Source organism: Hyperolius riggenbachi, chromosome 8 (genome assembly GCF_040937935.1).
Source record: "Hyperolius riggenbachi isolate aHypRig1 chromosome 8, aHypRig1.pri, whole genome shotgun sequence".
Lineage (NCBI taxonomy): Eukaryota > Metazoa > Chordata > Amphibia > Anura > Hyperoliidae > Hyperolius > Hyperolius riggenbachi.
Genome location: NC_090653.1, coordinates 200,949,391 through 200,974,958, shown reverse-complemented (window position 1 = coordinate 200,974,958; position 25,568 = coordinate 200,949,391). Strand labels below are relative to the sequence as shown.

The window sequence follows — 25,568 nt, the reverse complement described above, 5'->3', positions numbered from 1 at the left end:
CACTACCTGATTGAAGTATATACATGCAAGATGTTTTAAAGCACTTTAGGCCTGCAATTTAGCATTCAATGTGATTTCTGCCCTTAAAACGCTGCTTTGCATCAAATCCAGATTTTTCCCTGGGACTTTTGGCATGTATCCCACTCCGCCAAGGCCCCCCCCACCAGGTGTTAGACCCCTTGAAACATCTTTTCCATCACTTTTCTGGCCAGCATAAGTGTTTCTAGTTTTCAAAGTTCACCTCCCCATTGAAGTCTATTGCGGTTCGCAAGTCTATTGCGTGAACCAAACTTTTTGCGGAGGTTCGCGAACCGAAAATCGGAGGTTCAGGCCATCTCTACTGCTGTTACAGTGGCTGCCTGGAGGGCAATCCTAGTTTGTGAGTATTATTATACTTACCTTACACTTATCTTTCAATTACCGGTACCTACTACACTATATTGGGCTTTCGGTGTCCCTTTCTATGTATAACTGATTGAAGGGGGGTGATGCTGTTCAAGGGGAGGCCAGACATAAGGGACTTGCAGTAATCAAGGTTTTCTTTGTTATTTGCCACAATTTGTGGCTACATTCAGTAGAAAAGTGCACCCGTCATTTTTTATGGTTATATAATTGTGGCTTTAAGTATGTCTAAAGATCGGTTATATCAGCGGGTTACAAGTTCGGTTAGATATACAGAATAACATGTTTAACTTGAAATGTGGCTACAACTATAACACATTTGGTTATATCAATTCAATATCAAAACAAAATAATGTTTGCCATGAAGTGTGGCTATAATGAACATGTCTAAAAATCTGTTATATTAGCAAGTGCCTAAATTTGCTTGTATCAGTTAATTTGGTTATATCATTTCAAAATAGAAGGTTAAAAAGTACTGTCAAAATTATTCATTTAAAATTTATAGAGTATTTTCTTGCTTGCTGGCAGCTTAAAACTCATTTTACTGATAAGATGTGAAAACATCACCTAGGAGAAAACTTAAAGTACCCCTTACCTGTTTTATTTTCCATCATATACTTTTAATACTGTTTTATTATTGGTGCTGTGATTATGTCACAGCTCCATACTCCCCCCTTCAGCACCCCCTGTAGCCCCCATTCTGTTCAGTTGTAATCTTTGACTGAGCAGAACATCGAATATGGGTGGGGAGGAACTGGCAATTCATCCTCCCCTCTGCCCACCCATAATTCCACCCCCTCCATATTTGACTCACTGCACACAGTGCGCAGGGGAACTGCATTGTGTGTGGGCTTGTGGTAACTGAGGATAGATAACCTTCTGACTCTCAATTACCACAAGTCTGCACACAGTGCAGTCCCCCTGCGCGCTGTGTGCAGTGCATCATATGTGGAACTCTATCGATGAGTAAAGGGGGCGGCACTAAGAATGGGCAGAGGGGAGGAAGAGCTGCCACTTCCTCCCCACCCATATTTGATGGCAGAACGGGGGCCACAGAGGGTGCTGGAAGAGGGAGGATGGTGCTGTGTGTTAGTCACAGCACCAGTAATAAAACAATATTGTAAGTATTGGGGGGAGGGGGACCATGTCGGCAGTACTTTAAGGCCCGGTTCACATTAGCGTTTTTTTACAGTACCGAACATACGGATCAGGCCAGCTGGATTTGGTGAAAACGGTCCATTTTACAGCCAGCGTGCTGTAAAACATCCGTTTTCATTGGTTCCTATATGCTGCAAAACCTTCCATTTGCATTCCGCTGAGCGAAACGGTCCGGAAAATTGGGTCCTGCAGCATTTTTTCGTCCGCTCAGCGGAACGGACCACGGAACTGTACGGCCGGTTTCGTTGGCAAATTCTAATGTGAACCGGGCCTAAGAGAAAAAGCTAATCCTGCCCATTGGCCACTATTCAATTAACTTTTTCTCTTAAGTTTTCTCCTACTCCTAGTTGATATTTTGCATTCATTTGTAAAGGGTGCCTGGAAAAAGCCAGATGCAGCCGAGAAACATAATTTTGGTTATAAAACGGCATCATATATAATGAAGAAAAGTGCTTTCAGTTATAAAAGGGCACCGGTTATAGCCCAGAAAAATATAGGGTGCTGAATATATGCGAGAAAAGTGATCTCCGTTATAAATGGGCACCGGATATAGCTGAGATAAGTGATTTTGGTTATAAAAGGGCCCCGGATAAAGCCATGAAAAGTGATTTTGGTTATAAAAAGGCACCAGATATAGCTGAGAAAAGTGATTATGGTTATAAAAGGGCACCAGATATAGCCAAGAAAGTGATTACTATGACCTAACGTCTCTCTTCTCTCACATAGAACTATCTCCTGGTGGTGCTTAACCCTAACCTCCCTGGTGGTGGTGCCTAACCCTAAGACCTCCCCCTGAAGGCGCCAAATCCTAAGACCCTCCCCCCCCCTGGTGGTACCCAATCTCAGCATACATCTTAGTTTGAACTGATATAACTGAATTAAGAGATATAACCACATTTAGGCACCTGCTAATATAATAACTTTTCTCAGCTATATCCGTCATCCTTTTATAACCAAAATTACTTATCTTGGCTATATCCAGCACCCTTTTATAACTGAAATCACTTTTCTTGGCTTTAGCCAACACTATCATTTTAATCGGCTATAACCGGTGCCCTTTTAAAACCGAAAACACTTTTCTTGGCTATATACGGCATCGTTTTATAACTGAAATTACGTATCTCTGCTACATTTGGTGTCCTTTTTTTCAGACACCCTTTTCAAATGAATACAAAATCTGAACTAGGAAAAAAACTTAAGAGAAAAAGGTAATTGAATAGGGGCTAATGGGCACAATCCAATTAGCTTTTTCTCTTTAGTTTTCTCCTAGGTGATATTTTCACATCTTATCAGTAAAATGCATTTTAAGCAGGGCCGGTTCTAGACTTTTTGCTGCCTGCCCTGAGGCAAACTTGTGAGGATGCGGCCCCTTCCCCCCTTCCTGATTTGGAATGATAGCACAGCATCTGAAAATTTACTCTGCTTCATTTAATGTTATCACGTGACATGCTGCAGCTCAACACAGTAGCACACTGGCTGGCTGTGAGCGTGTGGCAAACAAACTGCTCACCCTCATCCACTCCATTCCTCCTCAGTCTGGAAAGCAGTGCCACCTCCTCCCTTCAGCTGTGCAAGTCAAAAGAAACACTGCTTGCTCTCCTGCCTCTCCCCTTCTCACTCACTCAGACTCCTCACACAGCACAACAAGCTGGTTTTCCCCAATGATGTCCTCTTTACCTTGCTCTACTCTCACTTCTCCTCGTACTCTGACTGCATGCTGTTAGTCTAAACACAGTACAAACATGCTGTCCCTGTAATCTCTGTGCCTGATGCAAATGTTTCATCTTGCTTCATGAGAGAACCGGCACTGCATTTAAGTCACCAGCAAGCATGAAAAAAAAAAAAATTTTGACATTACTTTTTCACCTTTTTTTTGGTACTTTTAAAATTGTAGAGTGCTGAAAGGTTATTGTAAATGGAAGAGGAAAAATGACAGAATCTCCTAGGAGAAAACGTACAGTATGTGAACAATTACATTGAATAGGGGCCAATGTGCTTTTACTACAGTGCTTGGGTAATGTAGTGATGGGTAATGTAGAGAGACCCCTGAGGTTAAAAAACTAAACTAAACTAAAACAGTTGCGGCCCCTTCCCCCCTTCCTGATTTGGAATGATAGCACAGCATCTGAAAATTTACTCTGCTTCATTTAATGTTATCACGTGACATGCTGCAGCTCAACACAGTAGCACACTGGCTGGCTGTGAGCGTGTGGCAAACAAACTGCTCACCCTCATCCACTCCATTCCTCCTCAGTCTGGAAAGCAGTGCCACCTCCTCCCTTCAGCTGTGCAAGTCAAAAGAAACACTGCTTGCTCTCCTGCCTCTCCCCTTCTCACTCACTCAGACTCCTCACACAGCACAACAAGCTGGTTTTCCCCAATGATGTCCTCTTTACCTTGCTCTACTCTCACTTCTCCTCGTACTCTGACTGCATGCTGTTAGTCTAAACACAGTACAAACATGCTGTCCCTGTAATCTCTGTGCCTGAGGCAAATGTTTCATCTTGCTTCATGAGAGAACCGGCACTGCATTTAAGTCACCAGCAAGCATGAAAAAAAAATAATTTTGACATTACTTTTTCACCTTTTTTTTGGTACTTTTAAAATTGTAGAGTGCTGAAAGGTTATTGTAAATGGAAGAGGAAAAATAACAGAATCTCCTAGGAGAAAACGTACAGTATGTGAACAATTACATTGAATAGGGGCCAATGTGCTTTTACTACAGTGCTTGGGTAATGTAGTGATGGGTAATGTAGAGAGACCCCTGAGGTTAAAAAACAAAACTAAACTAAAACAGTTTCCAAAGCTAGTTTCCAAATGATCCTCTCCACTTTAAAAGTGGAAAAATGACTGGACTGACTTTAGCACCATTTTTGGCAAACTGTTCCGTTCTACACTTTATAACTAAGGTGCCATAGCAAAAAAAAACTGGTGATAAATAATACTAATCATGACAAATGTAAAATAAGTAGGCCAAGTGGTGACATTTTAGTGCTTACCACTTCTATTAGTAGGTCAAATTGAAAAATGAATACTAAAAAAAACAATGCCTTTTTGGAAGTTAGTTGAACGATACCATTATAAACAGACCCCCAAATAATTTACCATTTTCAAAGTGGATTTTCCAATAGTAGAATACAGATAACACAGTGTTGCTTGAGCTTAGATGTGATTGTAGGGATGAGCTAAAAAAAAATTCCTGCAATGTTTATTTTTGCCTGACTGAAAATTTTTACAAAAATATGACATTTTTGAAATGTACACTTTTTTTTGAAAATGTCTCTCATGCCCATTGACGGATTCAGAAAATAATACATTTCTCATGCCCATAGGATTCATTGCAGTTGGTGAAAATGTGAGTTTCTGCAGGCCCATATATTTTCACAAATATTCTCATTTGTGGAAAAATGTGACATTTTTATGAATATTACAGAGAGGAAAAAAAAGTTAATATTTGCTCATCACTATATACTTCTTCTAAGTGTTGCAGTGGGAACACAATGCATTGGGCAGCTAAGAAGATGGACTTTGCAAAAGACCCCAGATGAGTTACAACCCTTGGGACACTCATTAGATGGAAAAAAATAATTGGAACCTTCATTTAGACCTAAATTAAAATGTGTCATAAATTAGGACATTACTTCTGCTTAGTATCATTTTTTCATCAAATTCATTTTCAGAGTGTTTGTGATTTCTTTTAACACTTAACTATTTGTGGGAAGGGATGCTGATGCACTTATATACACATTGTGCACTGTAATTGTTGTCTACTTGTTTAGTTTTAAAACAGTTACCTTCAGCCTTGCTATCATCGACTAATGAGCAAGCAGTGCGTAAGGTGACTAAACTTTGCGCTGAGTGTCGTCCATGAGTATCCACGGCAAATAAACTGAACCTGTGGGTTTAAAAGAATATAAGTGAGCACCTAGCATAATATTGTATAGGAAAGGTGACTTATACATTTACCCATTTTGAAGAGACAAAGAATGTTTAAATGCATGAAGATATTACTAATATGAAGATATTACTAATTTTCTCCCAGTTTTTGTTATACTAAGCATGTAGCTCTAAAAAAAAATCATAAAAAGTAAAGTTAACCATAATAGCTACTTTTGTATGTATTCCTAAATCAGGAGGATCTTCTTATCACCAGAAGCAGGTAATGTATAATGCTCCACTGCCACTCTGCATTAAGTACATATCCCCCTCGTAATCATGGCTAGCTAAATGGGCTGAAGGGAGGGGGGGGGGGGGGGGGGTCCGTCTGATAGATCTCTGCAGAGGGGCCAGACACAACGTAGTTACGATTCTGGCACAATTTTTAGAATTAATCCATATATGGATGGTAGCTAGGTCTTTTCCCCCCTAAAAAAAGAATCTCTTATTTGGCATAGTGACTCAGAGACCTAGCTACTTTTTTCTCTTTTTTTTGGAGGGGGGGGGGGGGGGTTACAATCCAGTTTAATGATGTCCGGGAACACCATTTTGTGAGTGAGGATATCTGGGGAATAAGTTTGGTTGGAAATTATACTTGTTAGACCCAACCAGGAGGGCTTTATGTGGTTGCATGTCCAAAACATGTGTTTAGATGAGCTAGAAACACTACCACCCCTAGTATAGTCAGTAAAAATGTGTTTATTTAAGTTGACGGGAGTAAAGTATGCTTAATGATGGGTCTTCAAGTATATGAATTTATCCCTAGCAAACAACAATTAAGTACTTTTGGGCTAATATAGCATATTCCGTGTCTTTGACACTAATATAACTCACTAATCTCAATGTATTCATAGCACAATCCAGTTACCCGTTCTGTCTATGAGTTAGTAGCCATAGACAAAAGATAATTGTTTATTGAGCGTTTGTATATGAAGCAAAGCCTCCTAATTATTTAAGCATCTCAATGACATGCTGCAAATGTAAGAGCCTGAAAAAAACATTTTGTTCAAATGAAACATCTTTCAGTTGGTCATTCAGTTGACGCTACATGTTTGAGAATTGTGATGCCATGGGGCACACAAATGGCTGAGTCTGGAACATGTTAGAACATGTTATAAGTTTGAGTTACCCCAGAAAGGAGTATATGGGGATAATTTGGTTTCAGCTTTATCTAATTTTTTACCTGTGAACCAAGTCCTTAAAGAGGAACTGTCGCAAAAATCTTAAAATTTAAAAGACATACAAATAAGAAGTATGTGTCTTCCTGAGTAAAATGAGCCATACATTACTTCTCTCCTATGATGCTGTCACTTACAGTAAGTAGTAGAAATTTGACATTGCAGACAGGTTTTGGGCTAGTCCATCTCTCCATAGGGGATTCTCAGCATGGATTTTATTCTTTATAAAGACACTACCTGAAAAAGATTTATACAAAGATGCTGACCAGCCTCCCTGCTCACAATACACTTTTTTGGGCAGTTGGATGGAGCAACTGTCATTCACTAAGTGCATTTTGAAAATAAAGAAATCGATGTGAGCCCCCAATGAGGAGATGGGCTAGTCCAAAACCTGTCAGTTCTGTCAGATTTCTACTACCTACTGTAAGTGAAAGCAACATAGGAGACAAGTAATTTATGACTCATTTTACTCTGGAAGAAACACACTTCTTAACTGTATATATTTACATATATTTAACATTTTAAGATTTTTGTGACAGAGGTCCTTTAATGTGGTTTCAATCTAGGAGATGACTAACTGACAACAATGGCAGTTAGTTAATATAAATAGAAGTTGGGAAGTGCCATTCTCAACTGCAGGATAGTTAGAGAGATGCTTAGCTGTTTATGTGCCCAAATGAATGATGAAATAATGTCATTTAGTACTTTCAAAACTTAATCTCTTAGTACTTTCAAAGCTTAATCTCTCTCTTTAATTATAAAAAGACATGTGTTCCACACATTACATGTTAGACAGGGACACCAAGTTTAGGTGGACTCTTGTGCCTTTGTCCTAACCTCTCTTGATTTTAACCCAATTTTAGGAACAAGTATCCAATGTGACTTGGGAGCGAGCTTGCCTGGAGGACATCCTAAGAAGGGCCGTGCAGAGGGTCCTTAAGTGGGGGTGCTTAAAATTTTAAAAAAAGGGCCTTGCAATGCCCCTCCCCCTCACACACCCCGCCCATCCTCATTTATGGCTGGGGGGTATTGATTGTCATGTGGGTGCTGATTGCAGATGATGGGTGCCATGTGGGTTACATAGTTACATAGTTATTTTGGTTGAAAAAAGACATACGTCCATCGAGTTCAACCAGTACAAAGTACAACTCCAGCCCGTCCCCCACATACCCCTCTTGATCCAGAGGAAGGCGAAAAAAACCCCACAAGGCATGGTCCAATTAGCCCCAAAAGGGAAAAATTACTTCCTGACTCCAGATGGCAATCAGATAAAATCCCTGGATCAACATCATTAGGCATAACCTAGTAATTGTAGCCATGGATGTCTTTCAACGCAAGGAAAGCATCTAAGCCCCCTTTAAATGCAGGTATAGAGTTTGCCATAACGACTTCCTGTGGCAATGCATTCCACATCTTAATCACTCTTACTGTAAAGAACCCTTTCCTAAATAAATGGCTAAAACGTTATTCCTCCATGCGCAGCTCATGTCCTCTAGTCCTTTGAGAAGGCCTAGGGACAAAAACCTCATCCGCCAAGCTATTATATTGCCCTCTGATGTATTTATACATGTTAATTAGATCTCCTCTAAGGCGTCTTTTCTCTAGACTAAATAAACCCAGTTTATCTAACCTTTCTTGGTAAGCGAGACCTTCCATCCCACGTATCAATGTTCTGGGTGTGGGTGGGTATCGAGTGTCATGCGGGTGTTGATTGCAAGTACTTAGTGCCATGTGAGATATGGGTGCATGTACTGGATGTCATGTGGGTGCTGGGTGCAAGTACTGGGTGCAACATGGGTGTGAATACTTGGCACCATGCCTGTACTGGGTGCTGGCTATGGGTGGGCTTTGGGCATCACATGGCTTTTGAATGCAGATAGAGATGTGTGCGGGTACTGGTCAAGTGGGTGCTTGGTGCAGATAGTGGAGGCCATGTGGAGGCTGTGTGCAGTTATGAGTACTAGGTGCAATGTCAGGCCTGGGTGCAGGTACTTGAGGTCATGTGAGCATGAGTACTGGGTGCCGGCTATGGGGGAAGGGGTGGATGTTGGGAGAAATAGAGGTCAGTGTGGGTGCTGCAGGAAGGGCAGTCATTGGGGGTACTGGGGGATGGAGAGGTCAGTTTAGGTGTTGAAGGAGGTCACTATGGGTGCTGCTGGGGACAGGAAGGGTACTGCTGGGGACAGGAAGGGTGCTGCTGGGGGAGGGAAAAGTCAATGTAGGTGCTGGTGGAGGGAGGGGTCAGTGTGGTTGCTGGGTGAGGCAAGATCACTGCAGTGCTAATGCTGAGGAGGGAGAGGTCAGTATGGGTCCTAGGTGGAGGGAGAGGTCCCTGTGGGTGCAAGGTTGAGGGGGAGGTTACTGTGGATGCTGGGGGAGGGAGAGGTCACTGCTGTCAGAGAGACACTATCTTACCTGCTCCCACAGAGCTGTAGGGATGGTTACATTAGGATTCCTGTATGGAACATCTTTACTCCAAAGTGTCCCAGATGGGGAGGAGCTTCTTGTGGGTGTGGGTAGAGCTTCCCAAAGGAAGGGGCAGAGCCTATTGTGTCTGAAGGCGGAGCTTCATTTTACAGCCAAAGGGGCCTTTTTATGGGAATTTAAAGGGGGTTGCTTGGGCACCCACAGCCCCCTCCCCCCCATTCCCACACGTGCCTGATCCTAAGCCTCGGAGGGGAAGTCCAGGCAGAATCCCAAATGCACTCACCACTTGAGGATGCCACCTGCAGCTACACCCCAGGGGAAAAAAAGACATGTGAACAATGTATGGGTATTGAAATGGCAAGCAATCTAAAATTAAGCAGAACCTGGATGATATAGGGCTGCAGGAAAGGCTTCTCAGACAATTTAAAGGTTCATACTGTGCTTTTACTAGAGAACCTCGAATGCGAACTTCCGTAAAAGTTTGTGTTTGCGTGAACCATGCGAACCGCAATAGCCTTCAATGGGCAGGCGGACTTTGAAAACTACAAACACTGTTTCTGGCCACAAAAGTGATTGGAAAAAAATGTTTCAAGGGGTCTAACACCTGGAGGGGGGCATGGCGGAGTGGGATACATGCCAAAAGTCCGGGGGAAAATTACGGATTTGATGCACAGCACGGTTATAATCCCTAAATGGCAGAAATCACATTGCATTCCTAAATTGGAGGCATAAAGTGCTTGAAAACATCTTGCATGTGTAGACATGGATCAGCAGGTAGTGTAAGTAGTGTACTGCTTCACACTGACAGACCAAACTCACTGTGTAACGCACCGCAAACAGTTGTTTGTGTAGTGATGGCCATGCTGGACTGGTGCGCACCATGGCACGAGTGCAGGCGATGGTGGTTTTCAAGCCCATATGATCGGGCTGAGGTAGCTCAATGACAGAACAACAGTGACTGTCCAGCTGATCAAATTTGGTCTGTCCACAATGAAGCAACGACCTTATTTTCTTGGGTGTGCCCCCCAACACACTCATATAGGTCATTGCTTCATTGTGATACACAAGCCCCTTCACCGCGGCAAGGTAACGATCACGAAGGGGAATTGACACATGTACATGCCTTTTGTTTTGTTGTTGAAGCCGCAGTGCAGACAGAAAAATTAGGCAGGCATGTACACGCACCAGAAAAAATATTATTGCTTTTGTAAGCGGCCGCTGCTAGCAGCGGCCTTAAAAATTCAGGAATCCACCTGGAGTCCTGGACCCTGTTGGTGATGGCAGAGAAGGCAGTCAAGTGGCCTGCAGGCGGAGATGCTGTGTGGGGACCGACTTAGTTTTGGGGCAGGCAGTCACATGGTGTGCAGGCAGAGATGCTGTGTGTGGGGACTGATATTAGTCTTCGGGCAGGCCTGACCGTGCTTTGCAGACCAGACATATGTGGTCAGATGGACCCTTGACCCAACTCTGGGTGCCAGAGATGACACCACTTGCCTTTCAACATCACGGTACAGTTTGGGTATCGCCTTTATTGAGAAATAATTGCGGCCTGGTATCTTCCACTGCGGTGTGTGGCTTTGCTTTTGTGTGCTGCTTTTCCTCAGGTGGTCATCCCATTGCAGTTTGTGCTTTTTCATCATGTACCTTCATAGGGCAGTTGTCCCTATGCAGGTCTTGGTCTTTCCACAGCTCAATTTTTGGTGGCAGAGAGTACAGATGGCATTGCTCTCATCTGAGGCAGACACACACAAAAAAAATCCACACCGCTGATCCCTGGGATGATGGCACTTTGGTGATGGCCACCGACTGAGTGTTAAGTGAGGTGCCAGAATCAGAGCAGGAGGAGGAAGATATGCCAGACTTCCAAGCGGAAGCTGAGGAAGATGAGGTGTTCTGTGTTAAATAGTCAACTACGTCCTGACAATCTTGGGAGTTGATGGCACATGCCTTCTGAACACTGTACTTTGGTCGCGGGCCGCACAAAATCACATCAGCACGACTTCGAACAGACCTGCTGGGTGGCCTGCCTCTGGCTCTGCCTCTGCCTGTTGTTTTATCCATATTGGGGGGGATGAAGTGAAAGGTATGCACTGACTTGACTAATACAATGTGCAGTCACACAGATGCAGTGAAAGGTATACACTGACTGCTAGTATAATACAATGTGCAGTCACACAGATGCAGTGAAAGGTACTGATTGCTGGTATAATACAATGTGCAATCACACAGATGCTGTGAAAGGTATACATTGACTGCTGTATAATGATGAGAAGAATACACTTGAAATCCTAGAACGAGAATCAAGTGAAAGGTGTGCACTGACTGGTATAATGCAATGTGCAGTCACACAGTTGCAGTGAAAAGGTATGCACTGACTGCTGGTATATAAAACAGTGTGCTGCCACACAGATGCAGTGAAAGGTATGCAGTGACTGCTGGTGGTATAATGCAATGTGCAGTCACACAGGTGAAGTGAAAAGGTATGCAGTGGCTGGTATATAAAACAGCGTGCGGTCACACTAATGCAGTGACTGCTGGTATAACTATGTGCAGTCACACTGATGCAGTGAAAGGTATGCAGTGACTGCTGGTATAACAATGTACAGTCACACAGGTGCAGTGAAAGGTATGCAGTGACTGTTGGTATAACAATGTGCAGTCACACAGGTGCAGTGAAAGGTATGCAGTGACTGCTGGTATAACAATGTGCAGTCACACAGGTGCAGTGAAAAGGTATGCAGTGACTCCTGGTATAACAATGTGCAATCACACAGGTGCAGTGAAAAGGTATGCAGTGACTGGTATATAAAACATTGTGCGGTCACACAGATGCAGTGAAAGGTATGCAGTGACTGGTATATAAAACAGTGTGCAGTCACACAGATGCAGTGAAAGGTATGCAATGACTGTTGGTATAACAATGTGCAGTCACACAGGTGCAGTGAAAGGTATGCAGTGACTGCTGGTATAACAATGTGCAATCACACAGGTGCAGTGAAAGGTATGCAATGACTGTTGGTATAACAATGTGCAGTCACACAGGTGCAGTGAAAGGTATGCAGTGACTGGTATATAAAACAGTGTGCGGTCACACAGATGCAGTGAAAGGTATGCAGTGACTGGTATATAAAACAGTGTGCAGTCACACAGATGCAGTAAAAGGTATGCAGTGACTGGTATTATAATACAATGAGCAGCAGTCACACAGGTGCAGTGAAAAGGTAGGCACTGAATGTGCTGGGCCTGGCACAGTATAGCAAATAACAAGGGCCAGCTGTGACAGACAGGGCTGTATATGCAGTGTCAGTGGGCCACACACAAAAAAAAAACACATCACAAGAACATTAACTCTCAAAAGAGCTGTTTTGGAGTGCTTTTAAGAAATAAATATCAGCAAGGAGCAAGCTAACAGACCTCCTAACTATCGCTTTACCTATCTCTCCAATGTCTCTCCCTTCTCTCACTAATATCAGCAGCAGACAGAGTGAGAAAATGGCTGACGCTGCTGCCTTTTATAAGGGGGAGGGGGGTGTCCGGGCGGGAGTGCAGCCTGAATGGCTGCCATGTGTCTGCTGACTGTGATGTAGAGGGTCAACGTTTAGCCCAATGATGTAGTATAGGGGTGGGTCGAACTCGCATAGAGTTTCAGTTTCGACGTGAACGCGAACTCGCGTTGTTTGCGTTTACAAGTTTGCGCTCAAACCAATCGGCCCATCTCTAGCTGTTACTTCTATAGTATAAATATAGCAGGAGCTGAAAAGACCAATTAGATTTTCCTAAAATAAACAGAGCTTTAGCTCCTTTGCTTAACTATTAAAGCACACCTGATGTGAAAAAAACTGATATAATGGGCCATATAAAATTCACCTTTTCCCTGAGTTTTCTCCCAGGGGATGTTTTTACAACTTGTAAATAAAATGCCTTTTACACCATCAGCAAGCAAGCAAACAAATATTGAAAATAATTTTGGCAGTACTTTTTCACCTTAGTTTTGGTACTTGTTACATTGCAAAGGGCTAAAAAGTCATTTTAAATTGAAGATGAAAAATTATCTCCTAGGAGAAAACTCAGGGGAAAAAGTGAATTGGATATGGGCCAATGAATTAGTTTAGTAGCAATAAAGAATAGAACATTAGTAGCAAAGAAAAGTCTCATGTTTTTATTTTTTGTTATATGGCTTTTGTTTTTAAACATTGCATCATTCTGTCATGTTTGCAGTTTCTAATCCACACTCTGTCTTTTAAGCTATAAAACAAAGCAGAAATAATGACCCTTTGAACTTTCCTGCAGTAAAACCTTATCTCAAACAGCCCCAAAAAAACTGTGAGAGAAAGCTTAGGTGCTTCAGAAAAAAAGGACTGTATTCAACCTAAGTTGGGTCGAAGAGCTCAGAGAAGCTCTTTTACATAGATAATAAATTAAGTTTTTTTTAACTTATGCTGTACTAGAAAATGACACGAGACTTTTTTAATTGCTACTAATGCTCAATTTCTTAGTACTACACATACCATTCATATTCTCATAAGTTTGTTTTCGCTTCAGGTTTGCTTTAACAATGTTTTTAAAGTAAACGGGAACTGACATTAAAAATAATAAACCAGATACTGTACTTACCTGGGTCCTATAGAGCCTTCCCGATCCTTTCTAGGTCCCTGTTCCAGCGCTGGTTCCCCAGTAGCAGTATTCGACCAATTTGGTCAAATACTGCTCTCTCCCTGACCAAAGGGAGGATTCAGAAGTCTTCGATAGCCCGAGTGCTCCCGAAGATGGGCCACACCTTACTAGGCACCCGCGAGCAGTATGGAGCCACCTCTCTTCGGGAGGACTCGACTCCTGAAGTCCCCCTTTGCAGGGTGTTCAAAAAGGGGGTCGAGCGCTTAACGAAGTGGACCGGGAGAGGAGTGGGAAGGCTCTGTAGGACCCAGAGCATTGACTCTCCTTAGGTAAGTATCTGGTTTATTTTTTTTAATATCAATTCCCATTAACCTTAATAAGTCAGAGAAAAAAAAGCAGACCAACTGGAAATCACTATGAAACTTCTTCAGAAAAATCTTCATTATCATAGTATAGTGGTTCTGCTGGGGGAAAAAGTAAAAATCCAGCAATTTTATGAAAAGATACAATTTGAATAAGCGTTTCGGAGTGAAGACCATAAGCATGCATGATTTTAGGGTGTTAGGCGGACAGTTGGCACAACTGTTCATAGTTGACTGAGGAAATTCTTTTTTGTCAAAAACTGGCATCATTGTAAGAGGCTAATCTTGATGAATGATTTTTTAACCTAATTTACTAGGCAACTACAGTATGTGTAACCCCTCAGAGATTTTTGCTTTGGCAGGTTTGTAGGAGGTTGAACTTGATGGACATGTATCTATTTTAACCTAATGGGCTCTCTAACAGTACAGATAAAAATAACATACATTTTGGTTCTGCTGCTGTATGTGCAGTATGGGAGGCTAGTTCATCTAGGCTTGGAAAACTCTTATTAAATTTGCTATATTGCGTAAGGGAACTAGAGTATTATCATTCTATAAGATGCTAAAGGAATTATGACATTTCATTTTCTGCTGTTTTTAGTAATATGTTCTTAAAGCGGAATATAACCCTGCATTTCAACTTTGCTCTAAAACATTATTTACAGCATATTACTTGCAACCAGCATTTTTTTTTACTAGACCAGCATTGGAAGGGTTACACACAGAGTTTTAAAGTTCCGTGGAGATATATGCAGACGCATCCGAAGTTCAGATAGATACATTTAACTAAACAGAATGTAACAAGTGGTGAATGTTACACACTCTTTGGCTGTCCTCCAGCTCCTGCACAGTCAGAGAGAGTGAGTCACATTCCACACTTAGATACATTTAAGTAAACAAAATTTATCTAAACTTTGGATGCATCTGCATTTCTCTCCAGGAACTTTAAAGCTCTATGTGAAACCCTTCCAATGCTGGGCTAGTAAAAAAAAATGCTGGTTGCATATAATATACTGTAAATAATGTTTTAGAGCAAAGTTTAAATGCAGGGTTATATTCCGCTTTAAGATTTACCTGAGGCGGCACAGGGGAGGGCAGATGGGACACAGAGATATGTTCCCTTATCCATGACATGCCTCTATGTACCCTATGTGCCGCTATCTGCCCACCCTGTGCTGCGCTGTCACTCCCCAAAACTGTTGACAAGGAGCTTGTCAGCAGCTAGCAAGAGAATGGGGCGTCCCTAGCAGGAGAGGCATGCCTGCAAAATGTCAACTTAGGGTGTTCCTAACACTCTTTCCCAAGCTCAGCCTTTCCCCCGCGTCTCCCACGTCTCAACCCCGCCTCCCTGCACTCTGCTCTGTGATTAGCAGAGCTTGCAGTGTCATGACTCCAGGGGTCACTGAAAGTGAAAGAGGCTCATATCTGGCCTCAGGAGCAGCAGGGATCTGGCCAGCCCCACGGATCAGATAGTGTGCTTATTTTTATGAAAATTTGCCACCTCGGGTTCTCTTTAAAACAGTTCTACTATTTTTTACATGTATTTTAAAAACTTTTGGGACAAGGTCATCTTTCTATAATTTCTCAGCTAAGTAAAAGTTTATCTTTAGCCTTAAAGTTTAAATCCAGCTGTTATAAACCCACATTCCAGGAATAAATTATTAGACTTCAAAAAACTAATTTTCCTAAAATATTACTCTAATTAGTACAATACCTGTTTTCTTTTATAAGACAAGTACCTCTTGTTATTAATATTGATTTATAAAGCACCAACATATTCTGTGGCACTGTACAAAGTTAGAAACAAACAAGGGGTACAAAATAATGCAGACACTGATGTTTATACAAAATATAGCGTTGGTACAAAATACAGAATCAGTACAAAGTACAGATTCGTACTAACAGTTACGGTACATAATTAGTATGAATAAATGTGTAACAAAATCCAAAACACAAAAGGTGAGAGAGCTTTGCCCTTGCAAGTTTACAATCTAAAGGAATGGGGAGAACAAGAGGTGGGGTAGTATACAATATTCATACCAAGAGGCAGTGTGTTTTAGGTTATCTGGTAGGAACTACAACTTGGCTAGAGGTCAAAAGGTGAACTAGCCTAAGGTAGAGCATATGCTTGATGAAACAAGTGAGTTTTGAGGACACATTTAACCAGTTGAGGACCATAGGCTTACACTCCCTAGTGACCAGGCTATTTTTTTTCAATTCAGGCCACTGCAGCTTTAAAAGCTCACTGCAGGGCCATACACAAATTAATTTTGCCCACTTTTTTGCCACCAACAGAGCTTTCTGTTGGTGGCATCTGATTGCTGATGCAACTTTTTTTTTAAAATTAATTTTATTGTTATTATTTTTTAATAAAACTGAAATAAAAAGCTGAAAATAAAAATAAAGACTGTTTATGGAGCTCCGCTTCGTTACTCAAGTGGGGATCCCCTGCAATACACTCCCCCAAGACTTGACGCAATTAGCGTTAGGCGGTCCTGGAGGAGCCACCTTGCGGCCGCCAATCGGTGTTATTAAGGTGGTTAAAGACATCAAACGTTGGGGAGAGACAGGTGTGTTGTGGCAAAGGATTCCAAAGGAGGGGTGAAGCACATTCAAAATCTTGTATACGTGAATGTGTGATTCTAATGGTAGTGACCGTGGTCTGAACCACTGTACTGATCTATAGCAGTATCAGTGGTCACGTGAATATTCAGGATATTTTCATTGTAATGGCATGCTAACAGGTTGTTAATCTGGAGGATGAGGATTAACAAGCTCTACCACCTCTTCTGCTTCATCTCTGGAAGGGTGTTCAGTATTTTTGATCCCCACATAATCTGCTTCTCTCATCTCCTCTTCTCCTCATTGTCATTTAAGGCTTCGATCTTGACTCCCTACCCTTCTTCATCTGTACCTAAATCAGCTCATTATTTCCTTGGCTTCAAGTGTCACATATACACAGGTGGCATCCAGTTTGTCTTTCTGCTTTTAATATTACTACTTTCCCACAAAATGTCACTGACTGCCTTAATGGTGACTGGACAGTGCACTGGTTAAGGGCTCTACCTCTGACACAGAAGACCTGAGTTGAAAACTAGACTGTTACTGCACCCATTCAGTACCCAGCACCTATTCAGTAGAAGACCTTGGGCAAGACTCTCTAACACTGCTACTGGCTATAGAGCGCAACTAAGTGGCTGCAGCTCTGGTTCTTTTTTGAGTCCGCGAGGAGAAAAGCAAGATATAAATGTTATTTGTCTGTTGTCTTAATCTATATGCTTAACTTGTAGGTAAACAGAGGCACCAGCAGGATAAAAACATTCACTAAAACTTTTAAAACATGCTGGGAGGAAGTGGTGGACTCACCTCCGAAAGCAGACTAGACAACTGTCTGATATAAGCAAATAAATACTTTAATGGTACCCCAAATGGATGCAATGCATTTCGCAGGACACAGACTGCTTCATCAGGCAATGATCAGGGGACAAACAGTAGCAGTTTAACAGCATGTGTAGCGCCTCTGTTCACAGAGGTGCTACACATGCTGTTAAACTGCTATTGTTTGTCCATATCTCCCTTGCACCTTCACAATCACAGCCTCCCTCCTCCACTCTGCCTTGAGCGGTTCCTGCTCCTCTGCCCACAGCAGCAGCCAGGTGTCCGTGAGGGAAATCTTTGAGTGGAAGAAGCCAATGTCTTACAAATTCCACATGAATCAATGAATAGGGCTTTAAATGAACAAATAGTCTTTTATTCTTCCTTTAAAGTTTCTTCCAGATTGCGGACAAACATGAGAGCATAATTTCGGAATTTCCAATTCACAAAAAAACTGCTTGACACGTGTTTCACGATCAATGACCGCTTCCTCAGAGGCATACAGTATACACACACATCAATTGTCAATTCTCACAGGATAAAAAACGCCATTCTTGGATGCGTTGCACCACCCATTATACCATTGGTGATTACCAGTCTTTTATCTAGAGCAGATTGCGTTTTTCATCCTGTGAGAATTGACAATCGATGTGTGTGTATACTGTATGCCTCTGAGGAAGGCGATACCCAAACTGTACCATGAAGTTGAGAGGCAAGTGGTGTCATCTCTGGCACACAGCGTTGGGTCAAGGGTCCATCTGATCATGGATACCTGGTCTGCCAAGCATGGTCAGGGCAGGTACATTACTTACACAGCCCATTGGGTCAACCTGGTGATCGCTGCAAGCAGGGAGTACGTGGCTGTGCAGCGGACCTAGTACCACCTCCATGGCTTGCAGACAGGCCTGCTGCCACCTCCTGTCCTCCTGCTACATCCTCTTCGCTGTCATCCTCCTTTTCCTCCTTGGTTGAGTGGCAGTTCAACTCTACTGGTGCTGCGATCTCCTCTCCAGCTACACAGACCCAGCTCCCCAGGGCCTTTGCTGCATGCGATGGTGTCACACCATATTAGACATGTCTTGCCTCAAAGCGGAGAGTCACACTGGAGCAGCTCTCCTGGCTGCTCTGAAGAAACAGGTGGATCAGTGGCTGACCCCGCACCAACTGGAGATCGGCAACTTGGTGTGCGACAACGGCAGCAATCTCATTTCTGCTTTGAATTTGGGAAAGTTGACACGTACCCTGCATGGCACATGTGCTGAATCTCATAATTCAGAGATTTGTGTCCAAGTACCCCGGCTTACAGGACATCCTAAAGCAGTCCAGGAAGGTGTGTGGGCATTTCAGGCGGTCTTACATGGCCATGGCACACTTTTCCAAAATACAGCGGAAAAACAACTTGCCGGTGAGACGCCTAATTTGTGATAGCCCGACTCGCTGGAATTCGACCCTCCTGATTCTGGACCACCTGCTACAATAGGAGAAAGCCATCAACCAGTATCTGTACAACTATAGTCAAAGGACACAGTCTGGGGAGATGGGGATGTTCTGGCTGAAGTACTGGACACTGATGCGAAATGCCTGCAGGCTTATGCGGCCGTTTGAGGAGGTGACAAACCTGGTGAGTTGCAGTGAAGGCACCATCAGCGACTTGATCCGGTATGCCTTCTTTCTGAAGCGTGCTGTGCGTAGAGTGGTGGATCAAGCTGTGGAGGAGCGTGAGCAGGAACAGGAGGAAGAGTTGTGGGATCAATTCTCAGCAGAAGCAGATGATTCCTTAACACCTGCGGCAGCACAGAGGGGGGAGGAGGAGGAGTCCTGTGGGGAAGAGGAGTCAGGTGATAAGAAAGGTGTTGTTTTGGAGGAGGATGAGGCGGAAGAACATCCGCAGCAGGCGTCGCAGGGGGCTCATGCTGCTCAACTTTCATGTGGTATTGTTCGTGGCTGGGGAGAGGAGGAGAACTTAGCTGACATCACTAAGGAAGAGCAAGAGGAGATGCATAGTACGTCTGCATCCAACTTTGTGCTCTTTCATGCTGTCCAGCCTGTTGAGGGGCACCTGTATAATAAAACTCAAGGGGAATGAGCTGTACTGGGTGGCCACGCTACTAGACCCTTGGTATAGGCACAAAGTGGTGGAGATGTTACCAACTCACCTGTAGGCAGAAAGGATGCAGCACTTGCAGAACAAGCTGGCAAGTATGCTTTACAATGCGTTTAAGGGTGATGTCACAGCACAACGCAATAAAGGTACCACTGCCAGTAATCTTTCTCCCATGTCCACGCAGGCAAGGACAGGACGCTCCAGCGATCTCATGGTGATGTCGGACATGCAGACATTCATTAGTCCAACGCCTCGCTTTAGCGCTTCCGGATCCACCCTCCACCAACGCCTCGACCGGCAGGTAGCCGACTACCTGGCCTTAAGTGTGGATGTAGACACTGTGAGCAGCGATGAACCCTTGGACTACTAGGTGCGCAGGCTTGACCTGTGGCCAGAGCTGTCACAATTTGCTATCCAACTTCTGTCTTGCCCTGCCTTAAGCGTCCTGTCACAAAGGACCTTCAGTGCAGCTGGAGGCATTGTCACTGAGAAGAGAAGTCGCCTAAATCACAAAAGTGTTCAGTACCTCACCTTTATCAAAATTAATGAGGCATGGATCCCAGAGGGCTACTGCCCGCCCGAAGACTAAGTCAGTCCCCACACACAGCATCTCTGCCTGCACGCCGTGTGAATGGCTGCCTGCCCCACCGTCCTGCTGTCTAACACAGACAGCAGGAGGTTAAATACAGCAGCAGGAGGAGGAGGAGTGCTGTGTGACAGCAGGCAATGTAACGGGCCATGGTACCTAGCGTTGGTACCACGGCTGTAATAAAGACCAAGCAAACAGCAGGAGGTTCCAGACAGCAGTTGTGAAGCCTACATTGTGTCCAATACACAATTGGGACAGCACAGTTTTCAACCCAGACACCTCAGAATATATATTTTTTTTACAAGAAAATATAGCTATTGTAGTGGCGTAATAGCTAGTGGCGCATGACAGCAGCGCATAATTCTGTGGACCCTGGCGGTGGGAACACAGACAGCTGCAGGAGGTGAAATACAGCAGCAGCAGGAGGAGGAGTGACGTGTGGCAGCAGGCAATGTAACGGGCCATGCTTTCTAGCGTTGGTACCACAGCACCTAAAGAGAAACCAGGCCAAATTAGCAGGGGACTGAAGGTTGATTTGTCAAACAATAATTCCCAGGCACCTCATGTCCTCCTGTTGCGGACAACAGGGGCCTGCAACGTGCCTTCAATCCAGGCCTGGTTAATCTTCAGGAATGTGAGTCTGTCCACAGACTCTGGGGACAGACGAGAGCGTTTCTCGGTGACCATGCCACCGGCTGCACTGAAGCACCTCTCGGACAACACGCTGGATGGGGGGCAAGACAGAACTTCCAGCTCACTCCAGATATGCAAGCGCTCTACCCAGTACTCCAAGGGGTCCACAGACTCCTCTCTGCCAGTGTCAAGCCCACTGAAGGACCCCGTGTAGTCGGCCACCATCCGGGTCAGGCGCTGGCTGTGACTTTGTGAGGAGGATGCTGCTGCACACACCTTCTCTCTCGGCTGCTCTACCATCATGTAGAGTGCCTTTGTCAAGGACAGCAGGTCTCCTGGGAGCCTGATGCTGCTTCTGCTGCTGGCTGCAGGCACCGGCTGCTGTGCTGGCTGGACAGGGACAGAGGGGGTGGAAGGCTGGGGGAAGGCTTCCTCCAATCGCCGAACAAGGATCTCCTGCAACTCCCTTGTTCGCTGCTCATGGTCTCCAGCATGCAGGAACTGAGCCACCTTCCCCCTCAACCATGGGTTCAGGATCATGCTGATGCAGGTGTCCTCCCGAGCTGGCTTAACCCTGGGGTCTGTGTGCAGGCACTGCAGCATGTGCGCTGCCATGGGGAAGAGGGTGCTCCGTCCAGCAGAGACATCAGGGTCAGTGGCCACAACGCTGTCCTCCTCCTCCTCTCTCCACCCTCGCACCACTGCAGCTGTGCTCCGCTGTTCCCCCTCCACCGCAACATCCAGCACTTCCAACTCCTCCTCCAACAACTCAAATTCATGCGCAGAAGTGGACTGCGCAGGTGGCTGCTGTTCCAGCTGGTTCAGGGCCTCCTCTCCCCAATCCATCAAATCGCACAGTGCCCTGTCCAGCAGACAAACAAAGGGCAACCACTGGCAGAGGGATGCCCGTTCCTCGCTGACCAGGTTGGTTCCCTGCAGGAAGAGAGCCAACACCAAGCAGACCTGCTGCATCTGCCCCCACTGTGTGTTGGAGAGGAGCTGAAGTTTGATGGTGCCGGCCAGAGTGCCCTCAACAATGTCGCGGTTGACAGCTCTCCTCTGCTCAACCAGCCTCTCCAACATCACCAGGGTGGAGTTCCAGCAAGTTGGCACATCGATGATTAGCTAGTGTTGTGGCAGGCCCTCGCGCTGCTGCATGTCAGCCAGGTTTGCTGCGGCAGCAGCTGAGCGGCGGAAATTGCGCACAATTTTCGGAGCCGCTTCCAAAAGATTGTCCATCTCCTGGTAGGTGCGCAGGAACTTCTGCACCACCAGGTTGAGGACGTGGGCCAAGCAGGGGACGTGGGTCAAGTGTCCCCTGGTGATGGCAGCCAGCAGGTTGGCCGCATTGTCGGACACCACCAATCCGATTCTGAGGCCTCTAGGGGTCAGCCATGTCTGCCTGCACAGGAGGATGAGGAGGCGACTGTGGAGGGAGCAGATGAGGCCACTGAGGACTGGCTGCCGGGGGGGGGGGGGCAGTGAGTTTCTGTGCTCCTGCTGCTGGATGAGCAGGAGGGTGGGATGCTGCTGCTGAAGTCTGTGCAGTGGCTGTCTGGCTCTGACCACTGCCTGCGCCACTGTCCTTCAGCTTCACTGCAGTTGGGAAGGATTTATTTTTTCCATTTTAAACATAATTAGTCCATGTTTGGATCAACTGGGATATATGAAGCTGAAAGCTGGTTGAACTTGATGGACATATGTATTTTTTCAATCAAACTATGTAACTATGTGGGGGTGCAGGACAGTGTTGCCCCATTTATTTTTGTTTTTCTCAGGTTGAACTTGAATGGATATCTTTAATTTAATTATTTTTAACCAAAACTTTCAAAGTTTTCTATATATGAAACTTTGACAAATGTGAACATGGATAATATACTATTAACATTGTCAGCGTTGCAGTATTATTTGTATTATTACAGTGATATGGTTGTAGTTAAGCTTATGGATACTTGTTTGGTAGATTTTCTAACCTGATACTGAGATTTTTTAGTACAGTGTAACTATAATCAAGAAAACTGAAAACACTTCTAAAGCCTCTGAGGAAGTGGCAAATAACAGTGAAAACTATGTCAGGTTTATTTTATATTTTGTGTACATTTTGTGCAACGTGATGATGGTATCTACATATTGATGTTGATGGTCAGTGGCGCACGGAAGGGGGGGTTCCGGGTGTCTGGAACACCCCCCTGCACCGAGACCGGAAGTGGGGCTGCCATTTGTGTGTGCGGCCGAGGGTCCCATCTGACTGGCAGCACGTGCAGGGGCACCCGAGGCCTCTCGCTGCGGGGGGCCTCGCTTGCTGCTGGCGGTGGGGAGAGGGTGTACGGGCACTAGCGCTGCGGGGAGAAGACTTTCCACTTACCTTGCTCGATCCTGCGGCCAGCTTCTATCTACATCCTGTCCCGGCCGGCATCTGTCGTTATGGTAACAGCGCCCCCTGTGATGACATAACCGCATGTCATCACAGGGGGAGCTCTTACCGATGCGACGCGCGCCGGGTGAGGATGAAGATAGAAGCTGTATGCAGGATGAAGACAGGTAAGTGGTATCTCCTCTCTTCCCGCTCCCCCACCTAACCTAACTAATGTATACTGGGCATATACCTATATAATTTATACTGGGGGACATATACTTATCTAATCTGTACTGGGGGCATAAACCTATCTAATTTATACTGGGGGCATATACCTATCTAATCTATACTGGGGGACATTTACCTATCTAATCTATACTGGGGGACATTTACCTATCTAATCTATACTGGGGGACATTTACCTATCTAATCTATACTGGGGGACATTTACCTATCTAACCTATACTGGGGGACATATACCTATCTAATCTATACTGAGCATATACTTATCTAATTTATACTGGGGGACATATACCTATCTAATCTATACTGGGGGACATATACCTATATAATCTATACTGGGGGACATATACCTATCTAATCTATACTGGGGGCATATACCTATCTAATCTATACTGGGCATATACCTATTTAATCTATACTGGGGGCATATACCTGTCTAATATATACTGCGGACATATACCTATCTAATCTATACTGGGGGCATATACCTATCTAATCTATACTGGGGGCATATACCTATCTAATCTATACTGGGCATATACCTATCTAATCTATAATGGGGGCATATACCTATCTAATCTATACTGGGCATATACCTATCTAATCTATACTGGGGGGCATATACATATCTAATCTATACTGGGGGGCATATACTAATCTAATCTATACTGGGGGCATATACCTATAGCCTATACTGAGGGCATATACCTATCTAACATATACTGGGGGCATATACCTATCTAACCTATACTGGGGGGCATATACCTATCTAATTATACTGCGGACATATACCTGTCTAATCTATACTGCGGACATATCTTAGCTATACTGGGTGCATATACCTATCTAACCTATACTGGGTGCAACTATATGGGCTACCTATACTGGGGGGGGACCTATAGCTGGCTACCTATACTGCGGGCACCTATACCTGTCTCCACGTTGGGGGCACATCTTACACCCTCACCCTGGATGCAATTTAGCCTAGAAACTGATAGTATTTGGCTCCACCCACACCAAGTTTTGGCCACGCCCACACGACGCTTTCAGGACCCCCCCCTGGAAATCCTGGATTTGCCCCTGATGGTGGTCAATTCTTATGACATGCAATTAGTGTAATAAAGCACACTCATGTGTGTCATTCACCTATAGGAAATATACAATCATCTAAGCTAGAGTAACACTTCAATAGGCTAATGACTACACTGTACATTTGAGGAGGAAATGCATAGTTCTGCAGAGGCCATTTTTCAGCATTAACATGTTTTCAGTCTTTATCATGATGTTTTACATAAAATAACATTTTACAGATATGATTTAATAGGTTTAGGTAGGAGTGGTCTAAATATATACATTTCTACACCATATTTGTTCTTTTCAACTCAATACTTTCTTTGGAAAGACCCTTGCACAATCCACACTATCATTTGCAGTTTCATATTCAGTAATGTAAAAGTATCTAGTCCCCAGTTTTGTCATATGTTATTACAATGATGTTTTAATTTCAACCTTTTGACTGAGAGAGGTTGTGGATTTTACTTTAATGATTTTACTTTTCCTAATTGGTTTAAGGCATGATCACAATATTTGCTGATTTTACTTCTTAAGGCCCTGTTACTTCTTAAGGCCCTGCACTGTTTCATTATTTCTTGCAAAACTGGCCTCAAGGTCAGTTGACAATATTGTGGAAAGGAAAATGCACAATTTCACATTTCTGTTTAAAAATAGTCCATTTACATTCACTAAACTGAAAGAGACTACAGAGACATCTGAAATGGGTGAGACATCCATTTAAATCATTCATTACACAGAGCTGCTAATCAGGCACAGACACATGAATTAAGTGGAGTACCAGAGTTCATGACAACAAGAGCCACAATACACTTGCATTGGGGTATCCATGCTGAGAGATAGGCCTTTAAACACAAATTAGCCTTTTTATAATGTACTTTCAATGTGTTTATATTTGCCACATGGCAAAGCCACTTCCACTTTGTTATATTGTATTGCACATAACATACCTTATGTACAGTGCTTTGCAAAAGTATTCGGCCCCCTTGAAGTTTTCCACATTTTGTCATATTACTGCCACAAACATGAATAAATTTTATTGAAATTCCACGTGAAAGACCAATACAAAGTGGTGTACACGTGAGAAGTGGAACGAAAATCATACATGATTCCAAACATT

At 43.9% G+C, this 25,568-nt stretch overlaps 1 protein-coding gene across 4 annotated transcripts in view; it reads right to left on the bottom strand.

The window, feature by feature from the left end:
• The window catches only part of ASTN2 (astrotactin 2), an 818,428-nt gene that overhangs the window by 65,663 nt on the left and 727,197 nt on the right, over positions 1-25,568 (bottom strand). For all 4 annotated transcript variants that reach the window (XM_068248102.1, XM_068248105.1, XM_068248104.1 and 1 more), the window contains one exon: positions 5,355-5,455. In XM_068248102.1, coding sequence (XP_068104203.1) covers positions 5,355-5,455 — 101 coding nt within the window. The remainder of the gene's footprint in view (positions 1-5,354; positions 5,456-25,568) is intronic.